Genomic DNA, 27,923 nt, shown 5'->3' with positions numbered 1-27,923 from the left:
AATGAAAAACAAAACATTAATGGCACCCCAGAAGGACCCCCACCTCATGTCCCTTTCCAGTCACTAGTGAGCTAGCAACTTTTCTGGCCACTATTATCATAAATTAGTTTTCCACATTTTTACTTTTATATAAATATAAAAACATAGCAATAATCTTCTGCCTTTTTTTTTTTTTTACTACAGACTATGTTTGTGAAATTTGTCATTGCATAAAGTAGTCATTCATTTATTTTCATAGTGATAGAACAACAGTTCTCAAACTTTGTGGCCACTTTACCTTCCTAAACATTACTGAGAATTCCAAAGGGCTTTTTTAAAAATGTAGATTATACATATTGATATTTACCTTACTATAAATCAACCAGAATTTTTAAAAAAAATAATGGTAGCTTTAAAATTATTGTGTGTAATATAAATCACATTTTAATGAATGAACTGTACTTTTCAAAAAATGTGAAAAGAGGGGTCTTCTTTTATATTTTTACAAATTGCTTTAATATATGTCTGGCTTAGTAGGGAACAACTGGATTCTCATGCCTGCTTCTTTATTTAAATTGTGCTTTTTTTGCTTTTTCTTCCTTCTCACAGATATGTGATTAGAAAATAAAGGAATATTTTAATAGCCTTTTCAAAAAAATTATATTCTTCTTTGATACTACACCAAAACTCAACAAGTAGTAATTTCTTGTAAATTACTTGAAATCTTTATCAATTTAGGTTTTGAACTCTGTTACATGAAAATGTATTAATTTATATTGCACTTTTTTTATTGATACAGCACTGGTTTACAAAACCATATATGATTTAGAGGTATAGCAATACATCCTTCAGATGGACGTTGTCATACCATGTCTATCACCAGCCAACCCACAGTCCTCTACTTCAGCCAACTGGGCCCCCTATTTGCACTTTGAATGAACATTTAACCCTGACATGATTTTGGAACATGCATGTAACATATATTGAGAATATTTGTTCCCTGAGTTATGTATCTCCCAAATGTTGACATTTTTGATTATCTACTATAGAAATATCATGTCATACCACCACAAGTCTTATAAGAAAAGTCTCCATCTGCTGAGAAACAGTCACGTTCACAGAGGGAGATACATGTTTTCCAACATTCTAGTATTTGCCTGAAAGCTCAAATTTTATCATTGGGCAACAAATCCCATCAATTGTTTTATTTGAGATGACAGGTCCATTTCATTTTCAGGAAAATATATGCTAAATACTCATCTTAATAACAGTAACTTTATCAGTTATTTTTTCATAAAAAGTAATTTCTGTCACCAAAAGCAACTAGTACAGCAAACAACTCACAATTATTTGAGTGCTTTTCCTTGAAGCAACAGTGGTTTTTGATATTCTATACTGCTTTATGCTCACATCCCATCTTATACAGACTATTAAAAAAAGATTATACTTAGAGAATACTCAGACTTACAAAATTAATGATTTGTATTGTTTCACCAATGACATTCTTAAAAGAAGATGTGTTGTTTTATCTTCTGAGCTCCTAATGGTGGACACACATATGATGACTATTGTGCAGTTGGTGCCATTGACTTGATTTGGGCTATGATACTAGTTTTACCCACCATTGCTTTTGGGTGATTAATGCAAATGTCAACATAGTGAAAAGGGGCAAAGATGTCCTAGTATTTTGATGTGGGTTTGAGTTCAGATCCCTGAAAATTCTCAGGAACCCATAAGGAAGGAGTCATGGGTCATAATTTAATAACCATTACTATAGTCTATTCAATATATTTTCCAGTCTATACAATTTACTTTCCAGTCTATTACTGAAAAGCGGACATTGCATTGTTTCTAGTTTGGGACTATTTCAAACTCTGCTGTTACAAACATTCTTTCAATTGTCTTTTAGAACACAGATGTATGAATTTATGCTTGGTATATATTTAGGAATGAAATTGCTGGGTGACTGGGTGTGCATATATTTAATTCATCTCTTAAGACTTTACCAAAGAATATTATAAATTGGTTGTAGTAATTAGTAATGTAAGAGAATTCCAGTTTCTCTAATAATGAAAGCATGATAGCCCATTTGCACTTTAGATATATAATTTTTAAATTCCACATATAAATGAAACCATCTTGCATTTGTGCATTTCTCCTGACTTACTTCTTTCAATTATAATCCCCTCCAGCTCCATCCATATTGTTATAAATGGCAAGATTTCATTTTTTTAATAGCTGCATAGAGTTTTATATATTCTAATTTGCTTTTAATTTGTATTTTCCACATAACAAATGAAGCTGACCTCTTTTTTCATATGTATATTTGGGCATCCTTTTTAATAAACTACCACTCAATTTTTTTCTTTTTTAAAATGTTGATTATTTGTCTGTTTTTTTCTTATGATTTATAGTAGTTTGTATATTCTAGTTATGTGTATTTGTTTGAATAGTAAATATAAAACCCTCAAAGACTTTTTAAAAGTGAAACACTTTATTTTTAGAATTGTAGAGTCATATGCAATTATAAGAAATAATACAGAGAGAGTCCACCTACTGTTTACCCAATGGTATCATCTTGAAAAACTATAGTTCACAGTTAGAACATTCTGTCACTACAGGAACCCCTTATGTAGTCCCATGTTCCTTCCTATCCCCACAACTTAACCCCTCATGGCCACTAATCATTTTACTATTTCTATAATTTTTTTATTTCAAAATTTTGAGTGGAATCATATAGTATGTGACATTTTGGGATTTTATTTTCTCACTTAGTGTAATTCTGTGCAGATTCATCTAGCTTATTGCATGTATCATTGGTTCATCCTTGGTAGCACTCTGCTGTGTAAGGCAGATTATTTAAATCTAGCTTTCTAGTTATTCTTGGGAGGAAGATTTATCTTATATAATCTAACTCATCATAGCTGGAAGTGGAAGTAACCTAAACATGTGAGTGTCTATGTGAATGTATTAGCATAAGTAAAGTCTTTATTCATGAGGTTGAGATTGATTTCACCAACAAATCTTATAACCATTATTTCCCCTGACAATTGGTCAGGGTAGGGAAGCTCTTAACTAAAATCACAACTATCATGGAACTGTGACTTGTTTTCTCTCTCCTCCAGGATTTTGTGTCATGTATTGAGAACCACAGAAGAAGAGGTCAGGAACTATATGCATCTTTATACAAAGATCATGTACAGGTAAGAAATAAAGCAATTCCTTTCTCTCCATGGTAGCCTACCATCCACCTTGAACTTGATATAAAGTATCAGGAGTTTGAATTCTAGATTGGCTAGGTCAATGATCATTCATCAGTGATTCAATCCTATTAGTACTATCTGCACAACCTGAGGAATGGGATTTGGACCCATTCTGTGAACAGTTGAGGAGATAAGCATTGTGTCCATCTACTCATCTACTTATTCCCCTACTAGTAAATAGGTATGGAGAGCCTGGGGTACCTCTGCTGCTACATTGTACTAGGGGCACCACTGTAAACACAGCAGACATGGGCCTTTACTCTCAGATAATATCACTCTAGTGGAGAGGTATTCAATAACTGGATACACATATAGACAAGTATAACGTGATGATCAAAAGACATGGAAAATACAGGTACAATGAGTGATTATTATAGGGGAAGGATTGAATTTGGGCAGATTAGAGTCCCTCTCCAAGAAAGTGATCTTTAAGTGGAAATCTGAAGGAGGAGGAATATGGATACCATGCTTTAGGTGCTTTTGCTTTTGGGGAGGACAGTGTTCTGTTCCTTAATCAGTAAAGAGCTGATGTCATCAATGAACGGGAAGAAGTGACTGGGTTGATTTGAGATGGGAAGGGACAAAGGCAAAGACGAGGCAGGATCAGAGCAGACAGGGCTTGCTGACATATTAGGGATTTTGCAGTTTATCTTAACAGCATAGGTTGCCACTGTTGAGGCTAGCTTAGATATTTAAAAATACCATTCTAAGAGTGATTTCTGTATAATCAAGGCAAAGACTCCTGGCTGTCATTATCAATGATATATTTACTTGAATCTCAAGTCTACTCCATCCTAAGCCTGCAGTCTAAGCCTCATGGTCCCCATCTTTAAGATGAAATAATACCACCTAAGTAAGAAGATTAAAGAGCATTTAAAACACATCTAGTCAGTGGCAGCCAGAGAATAGACATCCCATGTGTGCTCATTGAAGTTAGGATTTTTAACTTTTAGTTGGTGTTATTGTTAACATTTTTTAAATGATTGTAAATAATAGAATATAATGTATAGTATTAAAACCTCGATCATAATTACTTTACAATTTCTCTGTCCCAAAAATTGCACCAGGTATAGGGGAGGCAGAGTTAATGATGCTGCTCAGCCTTGAAGGTTCTTAAACTCGGTAGAGGAACCCAGTAAAGAATAACCACAAACAGTGTGAAGATACAAATACTAGAATGTTCTACTATGAGGAGAGGAAAGGTGGGGTGTAAGTAATTATTTTTAAGTGTGTCCAGGGTGGGGTGAGAGGTGAAGGAATAATGAAATGGTGGTGCCCAAATGCAAGGAAGAAAAATCTAATCAACTTAAGTCAATTAACCTAATCTGATTCCCTCCATAAGAATTTATTTGAGAGCCCACAATATAACCCTGGGAATAGGGATTTGTGAAATGTATCCCCTGTGCCCCCAAAACACACAGTCCAACAATAGAGGCTATCTTACAAGTAAAGAGTGGGGCAGTTTATCCTTTATCCAGAGATTTCAGGATCGACAAGATGTGTTCCTTGCTGCTGGAAAGATTATCAGCAGATATGACTGGTATCCCCAACTGCACAAGCACAAGCCCTTCTAAGTCTGGAGAAGGTCTCCACTGTGGGTATCTGTTCCAACCCAACGTTGCTGTTTGCACTGCACAGCTGGGTTGGTGCCTTGCTGGCTTATTTGGGTATTATCTGTGCCCACTGGACCAGTCCTTGCACGTCGTTGTCCCAACACTTGTATTCACTGATTTCATTCAGGTCTAGCAATATGGCTGCTAAATGTAATCACCTTTGGGGGCAGATAAACCAATTTGTTTAGGTTTTCATCCTTTATTTGTGAATGTCCTCATTATGCTTGTTCCATCCAAGACAGAGGATGCGTTCATCTAATTTTCTAATCACTATCAAGTCAAGAGTATGACTGTTTCTCTTTATATGGTGGGGAGAGCTTGGGAGATTTCAGTATGGCGAGGATTGATGAGCTCTTGGTATTTTGTGAGTTTCTGCTGAAATGTGTGAAATCGAAAGTTCATGTAGGAAGGATAGACCCTTGGCAAGACTGCACTCAAAAGGAAAGAATCCAGCCTTCTAAAACTAAGCTGCTCATTTTCTGCAGTGGGCCTGACTTCAGTTCAGAAAATATTTGAGAAAGTTGTACATTTTTCCTGAGATTGAGGTATTTTGAAAAAAAAAATCAGCATTTTGAGGCTAATCCATAAGAATACCTTCCAAGTATTTAAATATTAAAGACAGTTTGTTTTGATGTTTAAAGGAATGCAGATATAATCACTGTCTGCTGGATATAATGAGGTCTGGAACATTTGTTCCATTTTTTTTAAAGGATAGTACCTGGTCCCAGTGCAGACCCCCATTCCACTTCCAAAAAATCAAGTCCAAGTTCTGGACAAAACTTAGGCTTGTGAAACCTGCCAGCTACTTCGAGGACAGCTAATCCCGGCAGCACCCCATGAGGTTCTAAGAGGGCTGGAGTAGAGAGATTGAAGGGACCCAGGTCTGAGGGCTCCCTAGGTCAGGTCCTCTGAGACTTCCTAGCGCAGCTTCTCTCCAGAACCAAGAGGTCACAGGAGATAGCAGGAACCCAGGCATGACAAGATAACATTGTCAGAGCCCTGGAAATTAACCCAACATCATCATATCCCGTCACCAGCAAATAGTGCAGTTCTGATGATAATTTCCCAAATTTCTCATCACTTTAGAAGCACTGGTGAAAACAGTTCCCTCTACACTGGCCCCACTCTGCTTGCCCTTTACCTTTTCCAAGTTTTATGTTCCTTATTTTCTTTGTAGTCCAGCTGCTCTGGTTTTGCTCTGTTATATACCCAGACCATCCTTTCCTGGATGGAGTCCTCTTCATCGCTTATGTAATTGGCTCCTTCTGCATGTTTTGTAAAACATGCAGGCTTTACTGATTAAAGCTCTTTGCAAGATACCTGCCTCCCCAGAAATGGCTTTCTTGCAGTGTGTGAGAGACATTCTCACAGCCTCTTTTGGGCTTTTTGGGGATCCATTTCTTGCTCAGTCTCTCTCCATGAAGCTTTTTCTATCACATTTTTTTTCAGAAACAAATACAAAAACTTAATTCAAACTGACTAGCAACCAAGGAAATGTTTTGTGTTACTAAGAAAATTCAGGGGAAGATGAGGCTTCAGGAAGAGCTGGATCTGGGTATTCAAACTCCTGTAGGGAAACTGTGTCTCTTCTCTCTCTCTCTCTCTCTCTCTCTCTCTCTCTCTCTCTCTCTCTCAATCTCTCTCTCTCTCTCACACACACACACACACACACACACACACACACACACACAAATAAATGTGAGATTCTTAACCTGTTTTGAGGCACCAGGACACATGCATAAAAGAGCATGTGAATCAGAAGTGAACTCATGCTCGGCTCCCCAAGCTCTGCTCCCCAAGCTGTTCATCCTGGAACCAAGCAGGGGAACCATTTTCTAATTTGCACAAAGGCACTGTCTCCTAACAAAATGGCTTGGGTGGAGGATGTATCTGCCTTAGGGGTACTTCTCCTGATGCACATAAAGATGCCATTGGCGGGGGACAGGTAGCCCTGAATATTGGCACAGCACCCCCTCTACACTGTCTTTTCTGTATGGGACCCAGAGAGCAGCATTCCCAGTCCGGGAGATGATGCTCACTAGCCCATCCTCTTACTCATGTGGGAATTAGCCAGTCTTAGGTGACTTGTTCAATCCTGAAGCCAGGACTGAGAGTCAGTCCCATCCAAGCAGAGGGACCGAAAGTAGAAAAGGGTTGGTTGTTCTGAGGAAAATCTCAGTGGTGCTACTTAAGAGTTTCTATTCAACCAAAAACCATAGTTGCCCCTAGCGCACCAGATCCCCTGCCTCTGATTCTCCAGCTCTGAGCTGAAAGAGGACCTTACCTTGCGCAAAACCATGGGCATCCCAGAGCATCTTGCAGGTGTGGAAAATCAGGGCTTGTGCTATTTCATGATCTTAAGTCTTCTGTCCATGGACTAAACAATCATTCAGCTGGTGCATGTCTGCTGGCTGTAGATATTCAACACAATGCACTTGCCTGGTGATCAAGACTCAGGCAGCTGGCACCTCCAGGTTGTATATGTGGAGTCTTGGGGTGGAAGGGGGGCTCTTAAAAAGCTAATTTGAAGCTTGGGAAGCTTCAAATCCTCTATGAAGCTCAATACATTACTACAAACACAAGGGCAGTCTTCAGAGAGCTGAAATATTTTCCCCAAGCAAGTGTTCATTTCATATAACCAAATCCCTGTAAAAGGCTTTGGACAGTCGTTATTTTTCTGGAGTTCCTTATTATTGGAGTACTGTGTAAAATGTTGCAACTGATTTGGATATGAATTTGAGAATGTGGAGAAACAAAATAATCTTGTTATGAAATAGGCATTGCTTTATTCATAATAATAACTGTAAATGCTTAAGCTGGGTAAGGCACCTTATAAAATTCTTGAAAATATTGTCTCATTAAAGCCTTACATAAACCCACAGTTTTATTATTATGGCAATATTATTAACCAAATTTGACAGATGAGGAAGCAGAGGTCCCTTCAGATTAAAGAGTTAGTGAACACCAGAAATGCAATGACAACCAGGGTTCATCTGATGCTAGAGACTATGCGCTGAGCACTGTATCATTTGTCATGATTTTCAAGTTCTGAGAATAATTTACCTACCCAAAATAGCCCACGTGTGCAGGACATTGAAGGAATGCCAACAAAATCATGAGTTAATAAAATGATACTAGACCCACCCCCAGGAAAGCAGACTTAAGCAAAGTCTTTGGAATCAACCAGACAACTGGTTTTATTTTATTATTTTTTGTCTTTTTAAAATTTATTATTTATTCAAGAAATAATGCTGGGGACCTTTTGTGAATTGTGCTAATTATCTTTAACGTGGAGTGAAATTAGGTTTTTTTTTTTTTGGAGAAAGGTATATATTTTATTTTATTTTTTTAAATAAATTTTATTTTTATATTCCCCATACAATTGCAACCCCCTTATTTTGACCTCAATCCCTCCTTTCCCCGCCCCCCACCCCCCATAGAGTGTCTCTGGTTTATTGTTGTTTGTTGATTTTGATATTTTCTTTCTTATAGTTATTCTTTTCCCTGGTCCCTTATTTAAGTTTTCTAGATTCCTGCTATGAGTGAGATCATCCAGTATTTTTCTTTTTCTTTCTGGCTCATTTCGCTGAGCATGATCCCTTCCAGCGCCATCCATGTTGCTGCAAATTGCATGTGTTTATCTTTTTTGAATGCTGAGTAATATTCCATGGTGTATATGTACCACATCTTCTTGATCCAGTCATCTATTTTTGGACATTTGGGTTCAGACAACTGGTTTTAAATCTCAGCTCAGTCGCCAAGTGGTCCTTGGAAAAATCACTTCTCCTGTCCAAACTGTTTGTTGTTGTATTGTTTTGTTTTGTTTTGTTTTTTTCTTTTAATGAGGTTAATAGAAATTACTTTCTTCTGGTGCCACTGGATAGAGAAAACAAGATACAAAAGCAGTTTAGGGGTGTCCATGTATTTTATAAAAGACTTGAGTTTCACTCTAGCGGAAGATGTAACAGGTACTGCACAGGCAGGCTGAGAATTTCCTGGTATCAGAGGGGGTTATTTTCATTAAAATAAAAAATGTTAGCTTCTGTAAACATTCCAGAATTCTTGAACATAAAGGAATCATACAATATTAGGATTAGAAAAGCCTTTCGTAGTCATGTAAACCAAAGTTCTTGTTTAACATTTGGAGAATCTGAAGTTCAGAGACAGGAATGACAGTCACCCAGTTGTCGGCAGGTCTGCTGGTTCCCAGCACACCCCCCAGTCCGAAGGGCTACAAGGACAGCTTTAGGATCATTTTTGAAGAGTAGGGGCTGTGGTGAAATGCCCTGTCCATTTTGAACGGTATGGAGGAATTCTGCATCTATTATGTACAATCACTGTCCAGGCTACTCTGATGATTAGTGTCACGGCCTTTGGGACCTCAGCCCTCTGCCCAGCGCCCAGCAGTCATGTGCTCTGAAGGCCATAGGACAATGGTTTCTTCTTTCTCCAACGTGGATTAAATGGTCTCAGGTTGAGAAAAGGATTTCTTCTCCTGGCCTGGTCCTGGTACCAGAGTACACTACGCACTCTGAGGATGGTTAAGATCAACTAAAGAGGCTTACTCTCCTCTAACATTTATGAGGGTCTGTGCCCCCCAGGATGTTTGTTCAGGCCCCTGAAGACATGTGTCCAGGGGCGACATTGCACTTTTGCTCCTCAGAGGCGGAGATGTGGCAATATCAAGGCAGCCAACGCCTGGGCCCGGATCCAGGAGCAGCTTTTTGGGGAGCTGGGCTTGTGGGGTCAGAAGACAGAAGCCCCACCCTGCTCCCAGTGGGAACTGGACTGGAGAGAAGGACCTGCTCGCATGAAGAAACGCATCAGGCGCTTATCTCCACTGGAGGCCCCGAATCCAAGAAGGCTCAAGGTAAGAGTTAGGAGGAGCAAGAAAATGGTGCTTCTGGACAGATGTTAAGGAAGCGTTTCCTTAGCTTTCCTGTCAAATGCTTTTTTCATCAGGACTCTTCCTGTTACTCTTTGAGAACGCTTTGATGTGGACAGTTAGGAGAGATAACATATGAGGTTAAATATCAAAGAGTGTTGTGGTTTATTCTTGATACTATTCAACAGAAATAAAGAAGCACGAACACTGTCAGGTACATAGAAAGGGTGCTACAAATACAGCCTTCATGAATAAGTAAGAGGGTCAATCTATGATACGGGTACTGGGTGTCACCAGTATCATGCTGACATCCACAAAAGTCCAGTGGGATAAGACAGACACCAGTGTTTGGGAAGAGCCACTTGATGGCCGTTGTCTGCTTAGCAAATTATGTGTCATTCAGAAGTCATAGCCAGCATGGCTATAGGTATTATTGCATAAGCAACTCCTACAACAATTTTTACAATAGAAATATTTTGAATTCAGCTATTTCCACAAGCTCAAGTCAGTGACCTGCTTAGTACAACAACACTGAAGCAGCAGAATCTGGGCAGCCCCCAAATGTTGGATTATGTGTTATCAAACTCATATTTTTGCCATTTGAAGGATGGGGAATGTCAGACTCCCTTGTACTGAATATGGAAAATATGTTTTTTTTTTTTTTTATAGAGGCATGTTTTATTTATTTGTTTGTTTGTTTGTTTGTTAATACATGCACTGGGTACAGTCAGAAGCGCGGGAGGGTGAGAGAATTCACCAGAGCCAGAGCGGGGAGCAGAGCAGGCAGAAGGACCAAAGTACACTGCTGAGGGGAGCAGCGGGCGGCAGGAGAGGTCTGCGCGCCATGTGGGACCCTCCTCCGGTGGCCGGGGAGCAACCGGGGATCAAACCGGCGCCACAGAGGCCACGGGCAGCTTCGCAACCCAGCGCTCAACCGCTGCGCCACCGGGGAGGCCCCTGAATATGGAAAATATGTTAATGGTTTTCCATGTCCTCATCAAACTGGTCTTTTGGGCTGTCCAGCCCCAGGTCCCTCAACCTTCTCCCCTCTCCAGAGTGGTCTATACCACAGACATCCATTTAAGATATTCTAAAAGGCTAAACACTGAGATGGTACACATTTCCTTCTGTATTCACCCTGAATTCCAATGTTGGGTTTATTCTCTAGTCTGTAACATTTAGAATCTTTTATCCATGCTAAATTATTTTTAAAACCTAATAAAAATTGGGCCTCCCCTGGTGGCACAGTGGTTGAGCTCTGGGCTGCAAAGCTGCCCCGCAGCCTCTGCAGAGCCAGTTCGATCACCGGCCGCTGGAGAGGGTCCCACATGACGCAACACACCTCTCCTGCCGCACCCGCTGCTCCCCTCAGCAGTGTATTTCGTCAGTCTGCCTGTTCTGTTCCCTGCCCTGGCTCTGGTGAATTCTCTAACCCTCCCGTGCTTCTGACTGTACCCAGTGCTTGTATAAATAAATAAATAAATAAATCTTTAAATAAATAAATAAATAAATAAAACCTAATAAAAATATTTCATTTATTCAGTAGACACTTAAGTTTTCAATGTACTGTCAGTAAACATCTGGTAGTCTATAGTATTTTTCCCTCAATAAGTTTCTTTGAAAATGGAGGCAGGGGGAACAGCCTGCCCACAGTGCTGGTGACAAAGCCAGAGCTGGCCATGAGACCTGGTCTCTGGTCTTTTGGACTGTCCAGCCCCAGGTCCCTCACCTTGCTCCCCTCTCCAGAGTGGTCTATACCACAGACATCCAGGATGCTGTCTAATCCCATTTTGGCATCATCTTTGATAATTACTGTAAGTCCTACTTAATGGAAGATTGTGGGTTTTTTCCCCTTTGACTCAGGAACATTAATACTTGCATTTTATTGTGGTCCTTTAGGATTTAGACTCCCCTTACATCTGAGTCTTCAGTATAGGAGTCATTTGAAGGGGTCACAATCATGTGTGTGTGTGTTTATGAATATGTGGTATAAGGGGGGCAGGGCATACAGGTAGTCTCCAGGATTTAATTTTTTTTTCTGACTTTATTTCAGGAATGCCAAGACAGAAATAGTGATATTTCTCAAACAGATGCTGAAAATCAAGGTATTCAGTTTTCATTTAACATATTATTTTTATTAATAAATTAAACCAAATATTTATTTTATTTAATAAAGATATGAAATTAATATTTCCTTCTTTTTGCAAGTCTGGTGTAGGCAATATTCAGATTCTTTTCACTTATATGTTACTTAGAATTGAAGGGAAACTTATTCCAGATCCAAACACTCCATCAGAGGAAGAATTTTTATATTAAAATTGTAATAGTAAGGTTTCTTTTTCAGAGAAACTCTCTTGTCAATTTGCCATATCAGGGAAACCTTAAAAGTGTCCCTAAATAGTAGAAATAGAAGCGAAATAGATAGGAGGAAAATAAGAAAGAGTTATGGATGGAAAAATAATACTTTTCCCCTCATAATTTATTATTTTTTTCAGTTGTTTGTGTAATTATATAATTTTGGGGGTGCATTTTCACATATGTGCACATACTTTACTCACACCCCACAAAATTCCTTGCAAATGCCCTAATACTGCCTTCCTAAGTCCATTACTCCCTCCCCCCCCATTCCCCTCTATTTTATATAAATAGTATACAGTATATTTTTCACTGAGTTTAAGAATTATTTTTGTTTTGATTTGCCAGTTTGTTTTCTTTGGCTACTTATAGTTCACAAATAAGTGAAATCATCCAGTTATCTTTGACTTTCTGTCTTAATATCACTTAACATCATCACCTAAAGATCTGTTTCTTCCCCACCCCCCCAAAAAAAGGCACTATTTCATCTTTTTAAATAGTTGAGTCATATTCCATTGAGTGTACTTTCCACATTTTCTTTATCCAGTCATCTGTTGATGGGCACCTAGGTTGGTTCCACCACAACACATTTGACAAAATCTGATAACAATAAAACAAACAACTCACTCAAAAAATAGGCAAAAGACCTAATAAGCACCTCTTTGAAGAAAACATTCATATGGCCTATGGGCACATGAAAAAATGTTCAACATCACTCATTATGAGGAAAATGCAAACCAAAACCACAATAAGATATCACCTTACCATGGTGAGAATAACATATGGATGGAAGAAATATTGGCAAGGATGTGGAGAAAAAGGAATTGTCATCTAGTGTAGGTGGGTATGTAATTTGGTGTAACCTCTATGGAAAATGGTATGGAGTTACCTTAAAAAAACAAAAACGAAAATGTCATATGATCCAGCGGTACCACTGCTATGTATTTACTCCAGAAATATGAAACCTATAAGATTTATGCACTCCTCAATATTTAATACTTTTTATACCAAACTCTGATTATGAAATAGACAAATAGTCATAATTACTTAGCAAACTAAAAAAAGTATTTTGAATCATTTTTAATGTTTATGTTTACTCTTTATTTGTGTAATTCTCATGGAAAAAAATGTGATTCAGTTGATTTGTTGAAAGTCCAGGGTTTATTTTCTGAGGTCATTTTGGCATGAACACATATAAACACATACATAGACATACACATACAAACAGGCACACTGTATTTCAGATTTTGTGCATTTCTACCAAAGTCTCTGCCTTTGTCTTCCAACATTCTCCACTTATTAGTTTTATTGTATTCTAGACTGCAGCTCTGTCAAATGACAAGCTTGTCTCATTTAGGACCTCTGTACCCCGTATTGCCTGAGCTTACTGTCTTGCTAGTCTGCAGTAACAAAGCCCAGAGGTAACGATCCTGGGCTCTGGGCCCACGTTGATTTGGGACACAGGACTTGGGATGACATTGTACTACCCATTGGCTTCTCTTCTTTTTACTCCAAACCTCACAGCTCTAACTCTAGAACAATGATCTTCCTTGTGGCTGCGGAGAGTGCAGTGGTAGAAAGTGCATTGTTAACTTTTATGTGGACCATGACCATGGGTTGCTGAATCCCCCTGGGCACCAGCGATCCCCAGATCTCCTTGATGTTTCCAGCTTGTTCTTTCTTCCATCCCCGAGCACAGTAGGGAGGTCAGAGAAGGGAGTTCTCCACTGTGCCCTCCTAGGTGCCTGTGTTTACACATCATTTTTCCCTGCATGGAGAAAGCTTATGCTACTGTTGCTGTGAGGAGCAGGCACTTTCATCCATCCAGATGTGAGACTCTTGGGAAGAGAGGAGGCCAAAAGAATGGCCAGTAGCTCTTCAGCTTCACAGTCAGTTACAACCTACCTGCTCCAGACAGATGGACATCAGGACAGGGCAGGGGATTTGTGCTTAGCTGGCATCTAAATGTTTATGCCCAGGAGCTCATCCTACGGAAAATAAGTCTTGATATGCATACAGAAAATGGCAGCAAAGTGTATTCATTGTAGTACAGAAATAGAAATCATCTGTGCTTCTAAAAACTAGAAGGTAGGTGTCATGAAAGAGCCACACAGTAGAATATTATATAGTCATTTTAGTTGTTTAGAATTTTTAATGGAATGGGAATGTAATCATGCAATAATCTTGAGTTTAAAAAAATATCAGAAAAGAAAAACTGTAAATGCAATGTAATTATTATCATGTCAAACATTGTATGTGTGTTTGTGCATATATATATGTGTACTGCAAAGATATCAGCAGTAAATAATCAAACTGAACAGTGAGGACAGATAAGAGATTAAAAAAGAGCAGGCTCTGGGCTCAGAGAGGCTTAGTTCAGAGTTTTACTCTGAAGAGTAGAAGAGAAAGTGTCATCAAAAGTATCCAACATAGAAATTGCTTACTATCTGGGGCCCATTATTATCAGCACTATCTCTGAAAGCAAGAGTGATAATTGATTTCACTTCTCACCGTTTCATGAGTTTTCCAAGTTTTTACAATAAGAAGATAGTGTTTTCATAATTAGGAAAAAAACACTCTTTTAAAGAGTAAAGAAAGTGAAGTTCAAGAAAAGTAAATTCTTGATTACCCTTCAGGGAATTCCTTTATTGATTAATGAGGATAAATTTAAAATGTCCTATCATCACTGGAGAGCTGCAGAATAGCCGGGCTCACCTTCCGGCGAAAGATCTGTTGATCACACCATATGTCAGAAGAGAGGCACTCACATTCAGAATCAGCAAGGATCACACTGAGATCCACACCATTCACATCCTGAAACCTTGCAGAACCTCTCAGGAGTTCAGGCCCAGGCTGGGCACCACATCATCCCTTTTGATGGGCTCCTACCAAAACTGTGTGCCAAAACTGTGTGTGCCTTTGTGCTGCTGCAGATGAACTGACATCAAAGGAAGCTGAGAGCAAGATTGATGAAGTAGCTGTGGACTGTACCCAGCTGACCTTCTTCCCTGCTTTACATGAAAGCCTGCACTCTGAAGATTTCTTGGAACTGTGTCGGGAAAGACAAGTTATTTTACAAGAGCTTCTTGATCATGAAAAGGTAATGAAATCCATTGGGATTATTCTTTAAAGATTATGAGACATAAGAGAACTTAGCTTTTTTTCACTCACATGGGAGCTGTAAAGAATCAGTATGAAAAAATAATGAGTGAAAATCACAGGCACATTCTTTAATTTGTGGATCCAGGGAAAGGGGTCAAATGGAAGCCCACACAACCTGCATTAAATATTTAAATAATATAAACTGTTACATGATTATGTTCTAACTCCCTGTGCTGACCTTTATAGTGCCTGGGGAGCCAGTTTCAAATTTAGAATCCTTGACCCTATTGTAGTTCAGTACCTTGCCCCTCTACCTGCAGCTTGACCTCCCCCAGGGGTCCATCCTACACCTGTGGATCCCATTCTGTGGGGATGGGTTTGGACATCCTAACTCATATATCCAGTTGTCCCTGTACTCCTCATCAGCCTCTGCCATCAGCCTCCCCTTGGCCACCACTCAGACCTAGGTGTAAGCATATTTGTAGCACGGTCAGCCCTCAGAAGGGTGGACCTAGAAGTGAAGAGGGTCCAGGATGCAGGCTGAGCAGTTAGCAGGGAACCCATGGTCTGGGATGCCTGCATGTGGAGGGATTCCCAAGTGCCTACGCTCAGCCATTCAGTAAATGCTAATGAATTATGATTTGTTAAATTCGTATTTAATTATGGAAACCATGTATGTCTACATTAATTTTAAAGTTTAAAACTTTGTGAAATTAAAAAACAATATTAAAACACATAACATATACACATATATATTTAAAGTGTGCATATGTATTTATAATATCTAGTTGCTGAGGATTAACAGTTGATAATAGTTGGTTTGTATCATATTAATACACTCCGGTAAATGGATATTTAGTAAATGCCCAGTCAATTAAAAGAAAGCAGCTAAGAGATTGATGCTTTCTGTAAAAACTTTTCTTTGCCTTATGCATTTAAAGGATTATATAAAGTGGTGTTTCTCAACAGGGAGCAACTTTACCTTCAGAAGACATTTGCCAGTCTGGAGACAGTGACCAAGTGGAGGGAGGGGTGCTTCTAGCATCTGCTTCTAGCAGAGGCCAGGGCTCCTGCTAAACATCTTATGATGCTCAGGTCAGCTCTGCCTTCCACCAGAAAATAATCATCCAGGTCACAATATCTATAGTGTCCAGGTGATAAACCCTGATGTGAAGGGTGCATGTCAAACATGTATCAAGTCCAGCCATTCCTTCCTACTCTCCTGATAGTGTACACTGAATTATATGTTGTCCCCATATTGGTTCTTTTCAGAAGAAGAGAAGGAATTGTTTTTAGAAGAAAGCAATGGCACTGCTTTGGTTCTATTTGGTATATTAATTTTCTATTCCTGCCATAACAAATTACCACAGATATAGTTACTAAAACAAAGCACATTTATTATCTAAGAAGTCCAGGCACAACATGGTTCAGCCCATTCTCTGATTAGACACTCACAGTGCTGAAGTTGCATGTTGGCAGGTCTTACTCCAAGGTCATGAGGTTGTTCACTCTCTCTACCATCTCTCAACTCACTGTGTTGGGCAAGTTACGAAAGCTCTACTCCACACACACTATCCTCCAGTAGCCACCCACTTTGGGGCTTGGAGCTGTTGGTCCCAGGCCCCACTGTACTTCCTTTGCACCTGGCCCCGGAAGGCAGACTCCCGGCCCCTCATCACACAGACCAAGCATGTGCCAACCTGCCCACCTGGACATGCCTAATGCTTGGTCCCCAAGGCTTTAATCCTGTTCCATTATGCTTATTGCCCAGAATAGGAATTGGAAGTTGAGAAAGGAACGATTGTTGCTCTGATCCTTGGACCATGAGCAAATTCAAGCAAAGATACAGAAAGTCTTCCCACAGCAAATGTATGTGGGCATGTTGGGACGGCAGGTGGCTGGTAGTGGGGGCTTTCCTCTGCATTTTCTGGGTTGGTACTTTCTGTGTAGAGATGTTTTGTAGCAAGCATTAGTTGTAAACTGGGCATTCCCCTAATTTAGATATCTCCATAAAACCTTTTGGGCCTTGTGCTTTTTCCACATTTCTAATTGAAAATGTACCCACAAGGGGCAGGGTTTGCATAGCATGTATGTGTGCATACTCAGGGTAATTACAAGCCCTGCCATGTAAACTGGGCAGGCAACTCCATGGTGAGTCCCTGACTCTGATGAACACTCCCTCCCCACACCCATCTCAGAATTGCTTGCTTTTACACCTTGGTAGACACTGCCCAGGAGACTCTGTCCACACTTCTGGGTGGAGGCCTCTAGGGGGAAACAGGCAGGCCAGAGATTCAGGATGGTAGCAGCTTAAGTCATTAATTTTTGTGTGAACATTGGAGCTCTATGTGCCTCCAGCAATTCCTAGGACAGTAATTATTCTGTGCCACCTTTGCGTCATTGATTAATGATTCCCCAGAACCACAAACATGTTTCTCTACAAACAGCTCCGGTTGATGTGAGGTGTGCTTTATCTAATGCATGTTAATTGTGGGCCTTATCAAGCTACTGTGTGGTTGGGAATGGCCTCTGGTACCTCCTCATTGTAACTACTCTAAGAAAGAAAGCCCCATTTGGAAAAATGGACTTCAAACCTATGCCAGAGTCAGAACTCCAGTAAGAGTCATTTTTGTTGTTACCATTCTCTTTAATCACAGGAAAAATTAAACATCAATTTGTTTTTAGTACAAACTCAGTGGAAAATATTAGTATGACCTTGGTGGAAAGCAATGAGCTCAAAGTGAGTGATTTGTGCTCTGGACAGCAGAGAGCAGCATCAAGCTCTTCCCAGGTATTTTTAGCTGAGGCCCTTTGTAGAAGGTAAAGAAGTGAGTTAACTTTTCATGTATTACTTCCTGTCAGCGAACATGATGACTGCCTTTAAAATGTAGGACTCATGTCATCCCCACTTAACACCCTCTGAGATTCTCTTTGGCACATTTTGTGTACAAGGCCACTCCTGGGTTTGCCCTATAGCTTCCTGGACTCGGGTTCCTTACCCTTCTACACACACACACACACACACACACACACACACTCACACACCCCTGACTCTTGACCCCAATTAGATGGAATCATTTATAGTTTCCAAACATATCCAGTTGGTTCAAGACTCTGTGTGTTGGAATCCTCCTCCCTGTCTTTTTCTTTTAATTCATACCCCAGCTTTGAGGTCACTTCCTTGGAAACCTCTTCTTTGATGTCACCTCTGCCCCCTCTCTCATGCAATCTGGGCCAGACACCATTTGGGCCTCAGCTGGAGCCCCAGAATGCCTGTATACCCCCAGCTCCCCACCACACTGTGATGCAAACTTGCTGTTCTCACTTTCTCTCCTCTTGGACCGTGAGACCATGAAGTTGTGCTTTGTCTCCCTCTGTCCCTAGTGCCTGGGGTACAGGCTAAACTTTGAAAACATACCTGTTAAATGAATAAATGAACAAATAACTGATGAGCAATATGCCTTCATAAGATGAACCTCGTCTTTCATAGCCTGGTGTCCCTGAGTCAGTTTCTCAAAGTGTGGTCCCAGATCACCTATGTCAGGATCATCTGGGCTGCTTATTAAAATGCAGGTTCCAGGTGTCTCATGCTGCACTTGCTGAATTGGAACCTCTAGGAATGTAGGCTGGGAAGAAGAACTTGAACAAACTGCCTAGGTAATTCTTATGCATGTGCCCAAAACCCATGCCCAAGATCTATGGGTACAGGTTTTACAATATTCAGAGATTCCCATGCTAGAAATGTGCTCCAATTTCCATTACCAATAAGCAGATCCTTAATAAATGCAGCTTATGTGAGGCACTGTGCTTTGAACAGTTTTCAGACCTATAATGCATTTCACCTTACACAGGTATAATTTCCCCCTGCTTTCCTTCAAGCTGCTGGAGAAGGGCGGAAAGGCTGGACTGTTTTCAAGCAACCAGGGCTATTTGTGGAAGTGGCACACACAGGCAGGCAGGGGGCATCCCTGCTCCTTGTCTCTGCCTGAAGACCAACTGCCAAGATCCACACATGATATTTCTCCTCATATTTGCCAAATGGATATATAAAAGATAGTATCTTTTTGTTGCTTTAATATGCATTTCTTTGATTATTGGTATGACTGAATGCTCCATCTCAAAGTAACCAAGTATGTAAGATCTAAAAGTAGATGCTAGAGTTCATAAGTAGCGAACAGAAATATAATTGATATGATCTCTTCCCTCTTTCCTACTAAACTTTTGTCAGCAATCTGTGTTTTTTTTAACCTGAGATTTTTGTTCAACATGCCAATATAGCAGAATGTATTTATGACATGGTCTAGGCAAGAAGATGTATGAAAAAGAATGTGTGATACTTGTGAGCAAGGCTAATGCTTTCTTTGCAGTACATTTTGTTCACAAAGAGGAGAGAATGGACACATTTGTTCTGTTACTGGGTATCTCATAAGTCAGGTCTGTTTCTCCACCTATAAAGTTAGGGATCTGCCTAGATTGCAGACTAATAAAGCAATCCCAGCTCTGGGGCGAACTTGAGATGTCCAGTTGACCTTCCCCTTTTGCAGATGTGAACACTGAGACCAGACTCATGCAGAATGGGCTGGCCTGGGCTTCTGTGGAATGTCCCAGCATATTGCTGCCCTTTGAACTTCAGCTCTGACATTTTTGCATTTCCAGACAACCTGCTCCTCATCATACGTGAGTCCACGCATGGTCACATACTTAGTTATCCAACTATCAGAAGTGATAATATATCATCTAGCTGGTCTTTAAAAAATCTACTTATAAAGCTGGGGTTCCATTCTTTCTAAAGCGATCAATGCAATCATGGCATGAGGGATTTCTTAATCATGAGTAAACTTGGGGATGGAGCCCTCCCAGAGCTAATTTTAATGGAAGAGCAGGTAATGGTTCACTTGGGTTCATTTTCCAGTTCTTAAAATGCCATTCTTTTCTAGCAGAATCAATTTTTAAGCTATTAACCCAGCTCTCACCAGACATTTTTCTTGTGGCTTGGTTCATTCTAGTTGTTACTTAATTCTTGCTTAAGGGAAGCACTAGGGCTCAAAGGAATATGCTCCAGCCCTTGTTGGCATGCAGAACATGGGTGAGGGTGAGGCATCATGGAAAGGGCAAGGTTGGGGAGGTACATAGAACAGGACTGGGGCCTTGGACCATGTTTTACCATGTGAACTTGAGGATGGTCTTTATTCTGTACAATGGTACAAGAGAAAAAGTGTAAACACCAGGCATAACCCTCCCAGCAGTACTGTGGGAGTGTAAATTGGTACCACCTTGCAGGAGGGCAATATGCCAGTAGCTGTCAGAATTGAAAATGCCCACACCCTTGACCTGCAATTCTACTCTTAGGAAATTAACCTTTGGATTTACCCATGTATTCAAAGGAGCATATGTACAAAGATGGTTGCTGCAACATTGCTCATAATGTCAAAACATTTGAAAACACCTCAATTCAATGGGGGATTGGATAAATAAATGGTAGCACATCCATGCTAAGGAATAGTCTGCACCTATTAACAAGAATGAAACAACTCTGTAAAAAGTGATCTGAAAAGGTTTCTAAGATGGGCTCTTAAGGAAAAAAAATAGAGGCAGGGCAGTAAGTATATGAATGTTATTTTGAAAAAATAGAATATGCATGAAACATGATTATGTAGTCATAGAATCTACTTAAAAGTATACACTGTAGGAATCAAGACTCCTCACTGGCCCTCACTTAGGAAAAGTAGCTCAGTAATGTCATGTCCTGAATTGCCGTGGTTAATACTTGCCTTGGAATTAAACCCTGGGTGAATCTTCCTTTCCTGCCATGGCCCTGACTTTGATGAATCCCATTTGATGCAGGAGTAGGAGAATTGACATTCGGAGTCTGCTTTCTAGGTCTCACCAGTTCCCAAAGGTGAGTAGGGAGCTTAGCTTAATTCTGGACTCAGTCACTTTTTAGGTGACTGATCTCTGCTGAAAGTTATCACTAGGACCTCTTTATTTGTTTATATCTCTAAAATAGGGTAGTAAAAACTTCCTTGCTCAGTTGTAAGGACTATGTTGTGTAATGTTTACAATGGTCATATAGTAGTTAAAAAAAAAAAATTACCTTCCTCTTTTGTTCAATTGAATGGGCACAGATTTGCCCTGAGAAAATGGTCTAGGTCTTTTTCTTGATTTCTTTGGGCTCCTGTCATCTAGAACATATTTATTCCCTTACTTGTTCCCCTGGGGATTATTCCATATAAGGAATTTATCCCTCACTTCAAGTAGAATGCTGGATCATTCCAAGCATTGTCTCCAGCACTCCATCTATGCTTCCTGACCAGAGATGCATGTGCAGGACGTTCACTGGGAGTGAGGGTTCTGCGGGACCTGTGGAGGGAGAAGCAGAACTCAGAAGCAACCTGAGTTGATTGCTCAGTAAAGGCCTCGATCCATGAGATCGAGGTCTGGGGTTGTTCTTAAGGGCTCACCTGATTTAAGGCAAAGGGTCTGACCTTCCTACTCTGTGTTGACTAGTTGTTGGGTACAGACTGTCACTGGGAAGGGGAGGTGACCTTTGGCTAGGTGCTCCCTTCAGCTTAGGTAATTCCTAAAGTTTTGGGAATTCTGGCCTCAGTAAGGTGAGGGTTGCAGCTCGAGTGAGAAAGGAGGGGTCAGGGTGGATCACACGCCACCTCTGCACACTCTTGGGATGATCGTTGTACTTGCAGAAATAGCAGAACCAGTCTGGCATTTGTGGTTCTAGACAGACCTTGTTCTAGTCCTGGCTCAGCCACTCCCACCTGGTCCTTGACAAGTTCCTTCATCTCTGTAACAGAGATGTCTTGTACCTCAAAACATTCCCTCACTGGTAGCTGCAGAGTGTTCTCTACAGGTGTGGAGAGACTTAAAGTGAGAGAAAGGATATGGATGTACTCAAAATGGCAATAAACACTCATCTACACACCTTGGTGGGGATGGGTGGCCTTGGGTAGATCAATAACTACACAACTGCACCTACCTGTGCACAGCAGTGCAGCTCTTGGGCCATGGTGCCACCATCCTTACAGGCTGCTGCTCCACCTCCGAGACCCAGTGGGTGGTCAGTCACTGCCCTCAACAAGAATGATGGGCTTGCTTCCATGTGTATCACCTGACTCTCCTGCCCTCTCCCTCCAGGTGACGAAGAAGTTCTCCCTGGTGATTGTGCAGGGCCACCTGGTCTCCGAAGGGGTCCTGCTCTTTGGCAGCCAGCACTTCTACATCTGCGAGAACTTCACCCTCTCTCCCATAGGTGATGTCTACTGCACCCACCACTGCTTATCCAAGTGAGTTCACCACTTCTCTGGAAGACTCTTACGCAATCCCTAACCTCTGCTACCTACACTCCTCTCCCCACCCACACCTTGTTCTTACTGTGGGCTCAGGTTTGGCCTGAAATGGAGCCATGGGATAGAACAGAAGAACATTAAGGTATAGGCATCTATGACTATGGTTCCTCAAAGCTAAGATCTGAATAAGAAGGTGCAGCTCCTAGTGCCTCTCCTGATATGGAATGCACCATAGGTCAAACGGGATTTCTCCTTAGGTGATTTGGGTAATTGAATCCAGTCTCATCAGCTCATTCATAAAGCGACTTGTTGATTGCTCATAGCATGTAAGATATCATTTGTGAGGCAATTGGCAGCATTAGCAAGTCCTTTTGGAAAGAGTTTGAAGCACATTGTCATCATGGGTAGTTGGGCATTGATCTGGGTCCCGTAGGATGGGCAAGATTGAGGTAGAAATTTGAAGGGTCACTGAATACCAACTAATGCCAGAAATCTTTGGCTGGAAATTTTAAAGTTCTTCTTTTAGGATCACATGTGGGTTAAGGATCAAGGCCTATTTAGGTTTAACTCACACTGCTTCATTCTTTTGTGCTTATAAAGTACAACTCTTCAAAATCAAATTGAGCATGTTGGCACTTTCACTAGAAGTTCAGTTGTCAAGTATATGCTTTCACTTGATCTTTGCTTCTAAAGACATTGGATGAAGATTTCTTTATCTAGAGGTAGGCCTTGACGTCTCTGGCTAGCCAAGATCCAAACGATGACGAGACTTCGTCTTAGACCAATGACTTTCAAACTAACTTTTGGGAAATCATCTGGAAGATTTGTTAAAATAGGTTTCAGGGCCCCACTTTATCCCAGCTTTTAATTCCATAGGTCCGTAGTAGGGCCTAAGATTTTAATATTCTCAGTTCTCATTTGAAGCTGATGCTCCTGGTCCAGGACCACCCTTTGAGAACCTCTAATTTATACTGTTGATAAGAGAAGCCATTGTCTTTCCTGCCAGTCACCAAGAATTTTGACTCCCACTTGTTATATCACTTCCAGCCTATGTCAGGAAGCAAGAGTTTAAAGAGGTATGGAAGGATGGGTGTCAGCCCATCCTCTTTTGATTTAGATTTGCTTTAAAATGCTTGGTGTTTTTCTCTCTGCTAATTTCCATCTTTTATTCATACCAAATGTTCACCGATTGCTGGGAGTTTTCTGTGCTTTTCCAAGGCAGGAGGAGCATAATTAATACTTGGCACACTCATCCCATCTTATTGCTCATGTTTTATTGATACTGATCAATAGGGACAATGGGTCTGCAGACTTGCCTTTCTGAGAGCTGATGAAAGCTTTCATCTCTACCTATATGCTGCGTGCCTGTGTAATGACTTGCATAATCCATTGCTCCACTCTCTACCTCTGGTTTAAATTGACTTAGTGTTAGATAAGATCTTATTGATTAGGGAGATTGTGTTTATGAGGTGCAGCTAATCATGGTCAAATTGACTATATATGCACTTTTAATAGAAGCTAGTCGTCAGGTTGTATGTACTCTCTTGATTTGTAGTGACAAGGGAAACTTCCCATGTCTGGAAATGCAGTTTTCTAGAATGCAAGTAGGAGTGTAGTGAGAACAAATTACTATCCTAGAACACCATTTGGGAATTACATAGGTAATTTTAGTCACCATATCTCAAGGAAGTATTTGTTAACCAGACAGCGCTTTCCCTCCAAGATCTCCTCTACTGACTGCAGAAGCTGCTGGCACTCATGGAAATGTGGTTCTCAGAGACAGGCTATTAGATCATGTCAGATCAATGGGGATTAAGTCTTATTTTGACCATGGAGACTAAGGAAAATACATAAATAAGTAATTTAAAAACAAAGCTAATTCAACCCTGAAATGTTTCTCTAAAAAATTGCTATCAAACTGAGTTAGTTGAGCATTAGACCTTGAAAGAGACTCTCTGATGTGCCATAAAATATTCCAAATAAAGTTGAAGAACACTAAGACATCCAGCAGTGATTGAACTTGTATACTTTGGGTCTTTCCTGAGAAATTAAGAATTTTTGAAAAGCTTGTGTTTTGCTTTCGGTGGGATCCCTTCTTGATTGAATGGGGTAGGTATAATGCTATGTTAGTTAGAGCTGCTGGAATAAATCACCAAAATCTGAGCGGCCTAAAAAAACAAAAAACAAAAAACAAAACAAACAAACAAACAAAAAAACCCAGAAATTATCGTCACATAGTTTTGGAGGCCAGAAGTCCAAAATCAAAGGTGTTGGTGAGACCATGTTCCTCTGACAACTCTCGAGGAAGGTCCTTCTGTAACTCTGCCTTCTGGCATTTCTTTGTAATCCTTGCATTCCTTGGCTTATAAATATGCCACTCCAGACCCCTGGTCGTATTCTCCCTGAGTGTTTTTACATCATTTTCTCTGTTTATGTGTCTTTGTCCAAATTTTACCTCTATGTAAAGAGACTAGTCATATTGAATTAGGGACTTTCTTAGTGAACTAATTTTTATTTTGTTATCTCTGGTAGTCACCTGTTTCTAAATAGTCACATTCTGATTAACTAGGGCTTAGGAATTCCACATACCTCTTTGTGAATTAGGGGATACAATGACACAGTCCATCACAGTGACAGTCAAGCTCACAAACTATAGCCTTTGACTCATTTGGTGGGAATCCAAACCATCCAACTGGCTCTTTATAATCAGATGCTTTTAATGAGATATCTCCTGCACTTCAATAGTCAGTTTTCTAAGGCATCATTTCTCTGTTTAATTCAATTCAACAAATACTTGCCTTAGCTACTCACTGTGATAGACTCTCTAGCTATAAAGAGTTGAGTCATATGTGAGTCTGATAAAGAGGCTGTGATCTAGAGAATGATTCTGGGTACAAATTCTGACAATAATTGAATAGCTTCAGCTCCACCTTACAAAGAACATGGTCAGCTATTCCTTTCTACTCACTCATTTTGAGGGCTTGAACTCTGATTTCATACATGGAATGACAGAATAAAGCATTGGCAAAGCAATCCAGCCATAGCTGTGTGACCAATGGTACATCCAACAGAACCCCAATTTAGACTTAACGTCAGTGAACTCAGTAAGTTTGTTTATAACTTACTCTTCCTGAGCATTTGGGGCTGGCTGAGCATTTCTGCTCTATGTGATGGTTCAGTTCTACAAGCAGGAAAAATCAAAACATCTTTCATCTTGAAAGCTCTTTCCTAAAAGCATTTTCCAGAATATTCTTCCTCATGTCTTCTGGGTCTCAGAGTCCTAGGTGGCAGAATCTTTTAGCACATACTAAAATGGAAGGAGGGATCCACAAGGAAGAGGTTTGTAAATGTTAGAGAGCCTTTCTGTCTCAGGGGGAAACAGAAATTGTTAATTGAGCTTGGGTTTTAGAGCAGAGGAGCTGAATTTGAAGCCAGTTCCTTAGGACCTTGCAACATCACTTCTCTTTGAAATGTAGTTTCCTCATTTCTGATTTGAAAACAATAACATGCTTAGAAGGGTTCATGTGAGGATTCAGTTACACACAGAACAGGGAAGTCATGGGTGGACAGCAGAGCATGACAATTGTCAGTGCACTCAGCAAACTTTCCCAGCAAGTGGTCCAGGAAAGAAGCCAGAACAGAGCCATGGGTTTAGGTCTGTAACCCACTGAACTCATTCATAGTCTGTTGGCAAAAACCAGGCACAGGGCTGAGCTACAGGGGATGGTCACTGTGGTTGCTGCAAGCATGGGCGCATAGAGGAGACTTCACTGTCACTCTCTCGGGTGCCTTGACCTGGGGAGCCATTTGACTTATCAAAATGGCCCCACTGGGCATCAGAAAAGTTTAGGGGAAACTCAGTTTAGTCCCAGAGGAAGGCATTAATAATGGATCAAGGGTCTCATCCAGCAACAGATTTGAATTAAATCATGCAGAAAGAAGCATCCAGAACCAAAGCCACATTGGTAGCCAATAAATCCTATAGCAATTCTGTTATACATCTCAGAGCAGGGTTGTTGTAAGTAGGGGCAGGAGGACTTGCAAAGGGCCTGAGTTTACATCCTTGAGGTCTGGTTATGCAGGATACTCAGCACCAGGCTCAAGCTGAGTCCCACAAGGGTAGCCTTCATTTCCACCAGAGTGGCCATTCTGTATGGTGCCCAAGTCCGAGTTCTTAGCACCACCACCATTGATCATTGATTGGGGAATTCCTGCCAGCCTGTGTGATGGCCTTGTCTCTCTTGGTTTCCCTCCAAAGAATGGCATGGTAAGGTAATGCCCCAGCCTACTCCTCATGATGTGTATGACACAGACAGGTGCTCAGAAAGGATCTATCAGGTTGGTGGGTGCTGGCACCCTGGTTGTCAATGATCACAGAACTCCTCCCTGTATACCCAGAAACAGCAGGAAGGGGAACGAGCCCACCAGACACCTTCTCACTACATGTCACGTTTCCTTTCCAGCATCAGCGATCCATTCATTTTCAACATGTGCAGCAAAGACAGATCCTCCGACCATTACTCATGCCAGAGACACAGCTATGGTGACCTCAGGGAGCTCCAGCAGGCACGCTTCCTCCTGCAGGTATGCCCCAGAGAGGGGCCAGAGGGAGGGACAGCTCTTCATGGGGAGATGGTTCAGGCACCATCAAAGTTCCATTTGATTGTGAAGAACACACTCCTATGATCCACCTTCATGCCTGCACACAGTCCATGCCCTTGGGACACCCCATGATATCCCTAGGCTCACAGTGGTCTCGCTCTCCTAGCTCAGAGTTCTGACTTTTGCTATACTCTCCCCAGACACTTCCCATTTGGCTGCTGGGCCCTTCTCCACCTTACTATATCTTTTAGGATGCTGCCTATGTTTTATTTTCATGTGCAGATTCAAGAATACAGGACAGGGCAGCTCCATTGCTTCCTGCAGAACTGATGACTATGAGTTGAGTGCGAGTCTGCTCTATTCTGATGGCAGGACCCCTGCCATTGGCTGCCAGCTGCCAGCCTTCCTCCCCACTGCCTCACCTATCTCTAAGGTCTTGGTCATTTTCAGGAGCCAAGTGGCTTAGAGATGTGATTGTCCCTTTACACCAGAGTCCCAGAGCCTCACCCATTTCCTTCAGGGACTCATCCAGGTGCTAAACAGAGCCAATTCCTTTCAGAGGCAGAGCTCTGAGGTAAACTAATCACAGTCTAAGGCATAAATCAGTCCATTTAGAAAGATCATCTCAGTGGATAAGGGAGGAGGAAGAGCTCCAGGCCCCACTGGCCTGACATCTTGCCTTCACAAACCCGTCTCAGCATTAGCAAAGCTTTTGCTCAGGAGCCTCTCAGGCAAAGGAAGAGATGTGAGGTCACCCTATAGAAGGGGAGAATGTGGCTCCTCTCTAAAGGGTCTTTGTATGGGGTTGGGGGTGGTGGTGGAG

General features: G+C 41.0%; 1 protein-coding gene across 1 annotated transcript in view; it reads left to right on the top strand.

Moving 5' to 3' along the window:
* The window catches only part of WDFY4 (WDFY family member 4), a 223,540-nt gene that overhangs the window by 131,220 nt on the left and 64,397 nt on the right, over window positions 1-27,923 (top strand). Inside the window, exons 41-46 of the mRNA XM_054690149.1 lie at window positions 3,105-3,182; window positions 9,519-9,725; window positions 11,794-11,845; window positions 15,029-15,195; window positions 22,347-22,495; window positions 26,962-27,082. Coding sequence (XP_054546124.1) covers window positions 3,105-3,182; window positions 9,519-9,725; window positions 11,794-11,845; window positions 15,029-15,195; window positions 22,347-22,495; window positions 26,962-27,082 — 774 coding nt within the window. The remainder of the gene's footprint in view (window positions 1-3,104; window positions 3,183-9,518; window positions 9,726-11,793; window positions 11,846-15,028; window positions 15,196-22,346; window positions 22,496-26,961; window positions 27,083-27,923) is intronic.

This window comes from Talpa occidentalis, unplaced genomic scaffold (genome assembly GCF_014898055.3).
Source record: "Talpa occidentalis isolate TD23 unplaced genomic scaffold, MPIMG_talOcc4v2.1 talOcc4.8, whole genome shotgun sequence".
In the NCBI taxonomy this organism is placed as follows: domain Eukaryota; kingdom Metazoa; phylum Chordata; class Mammalia; order Eulipotyphla; family Talpidae; genus Talpa; species Talpa occidentalis.
The sequence above is the reverse complement of the archived record's forward strand: the minus strand, read 5'-3'. Positions and strand labels throughout refer to the sequence as shown.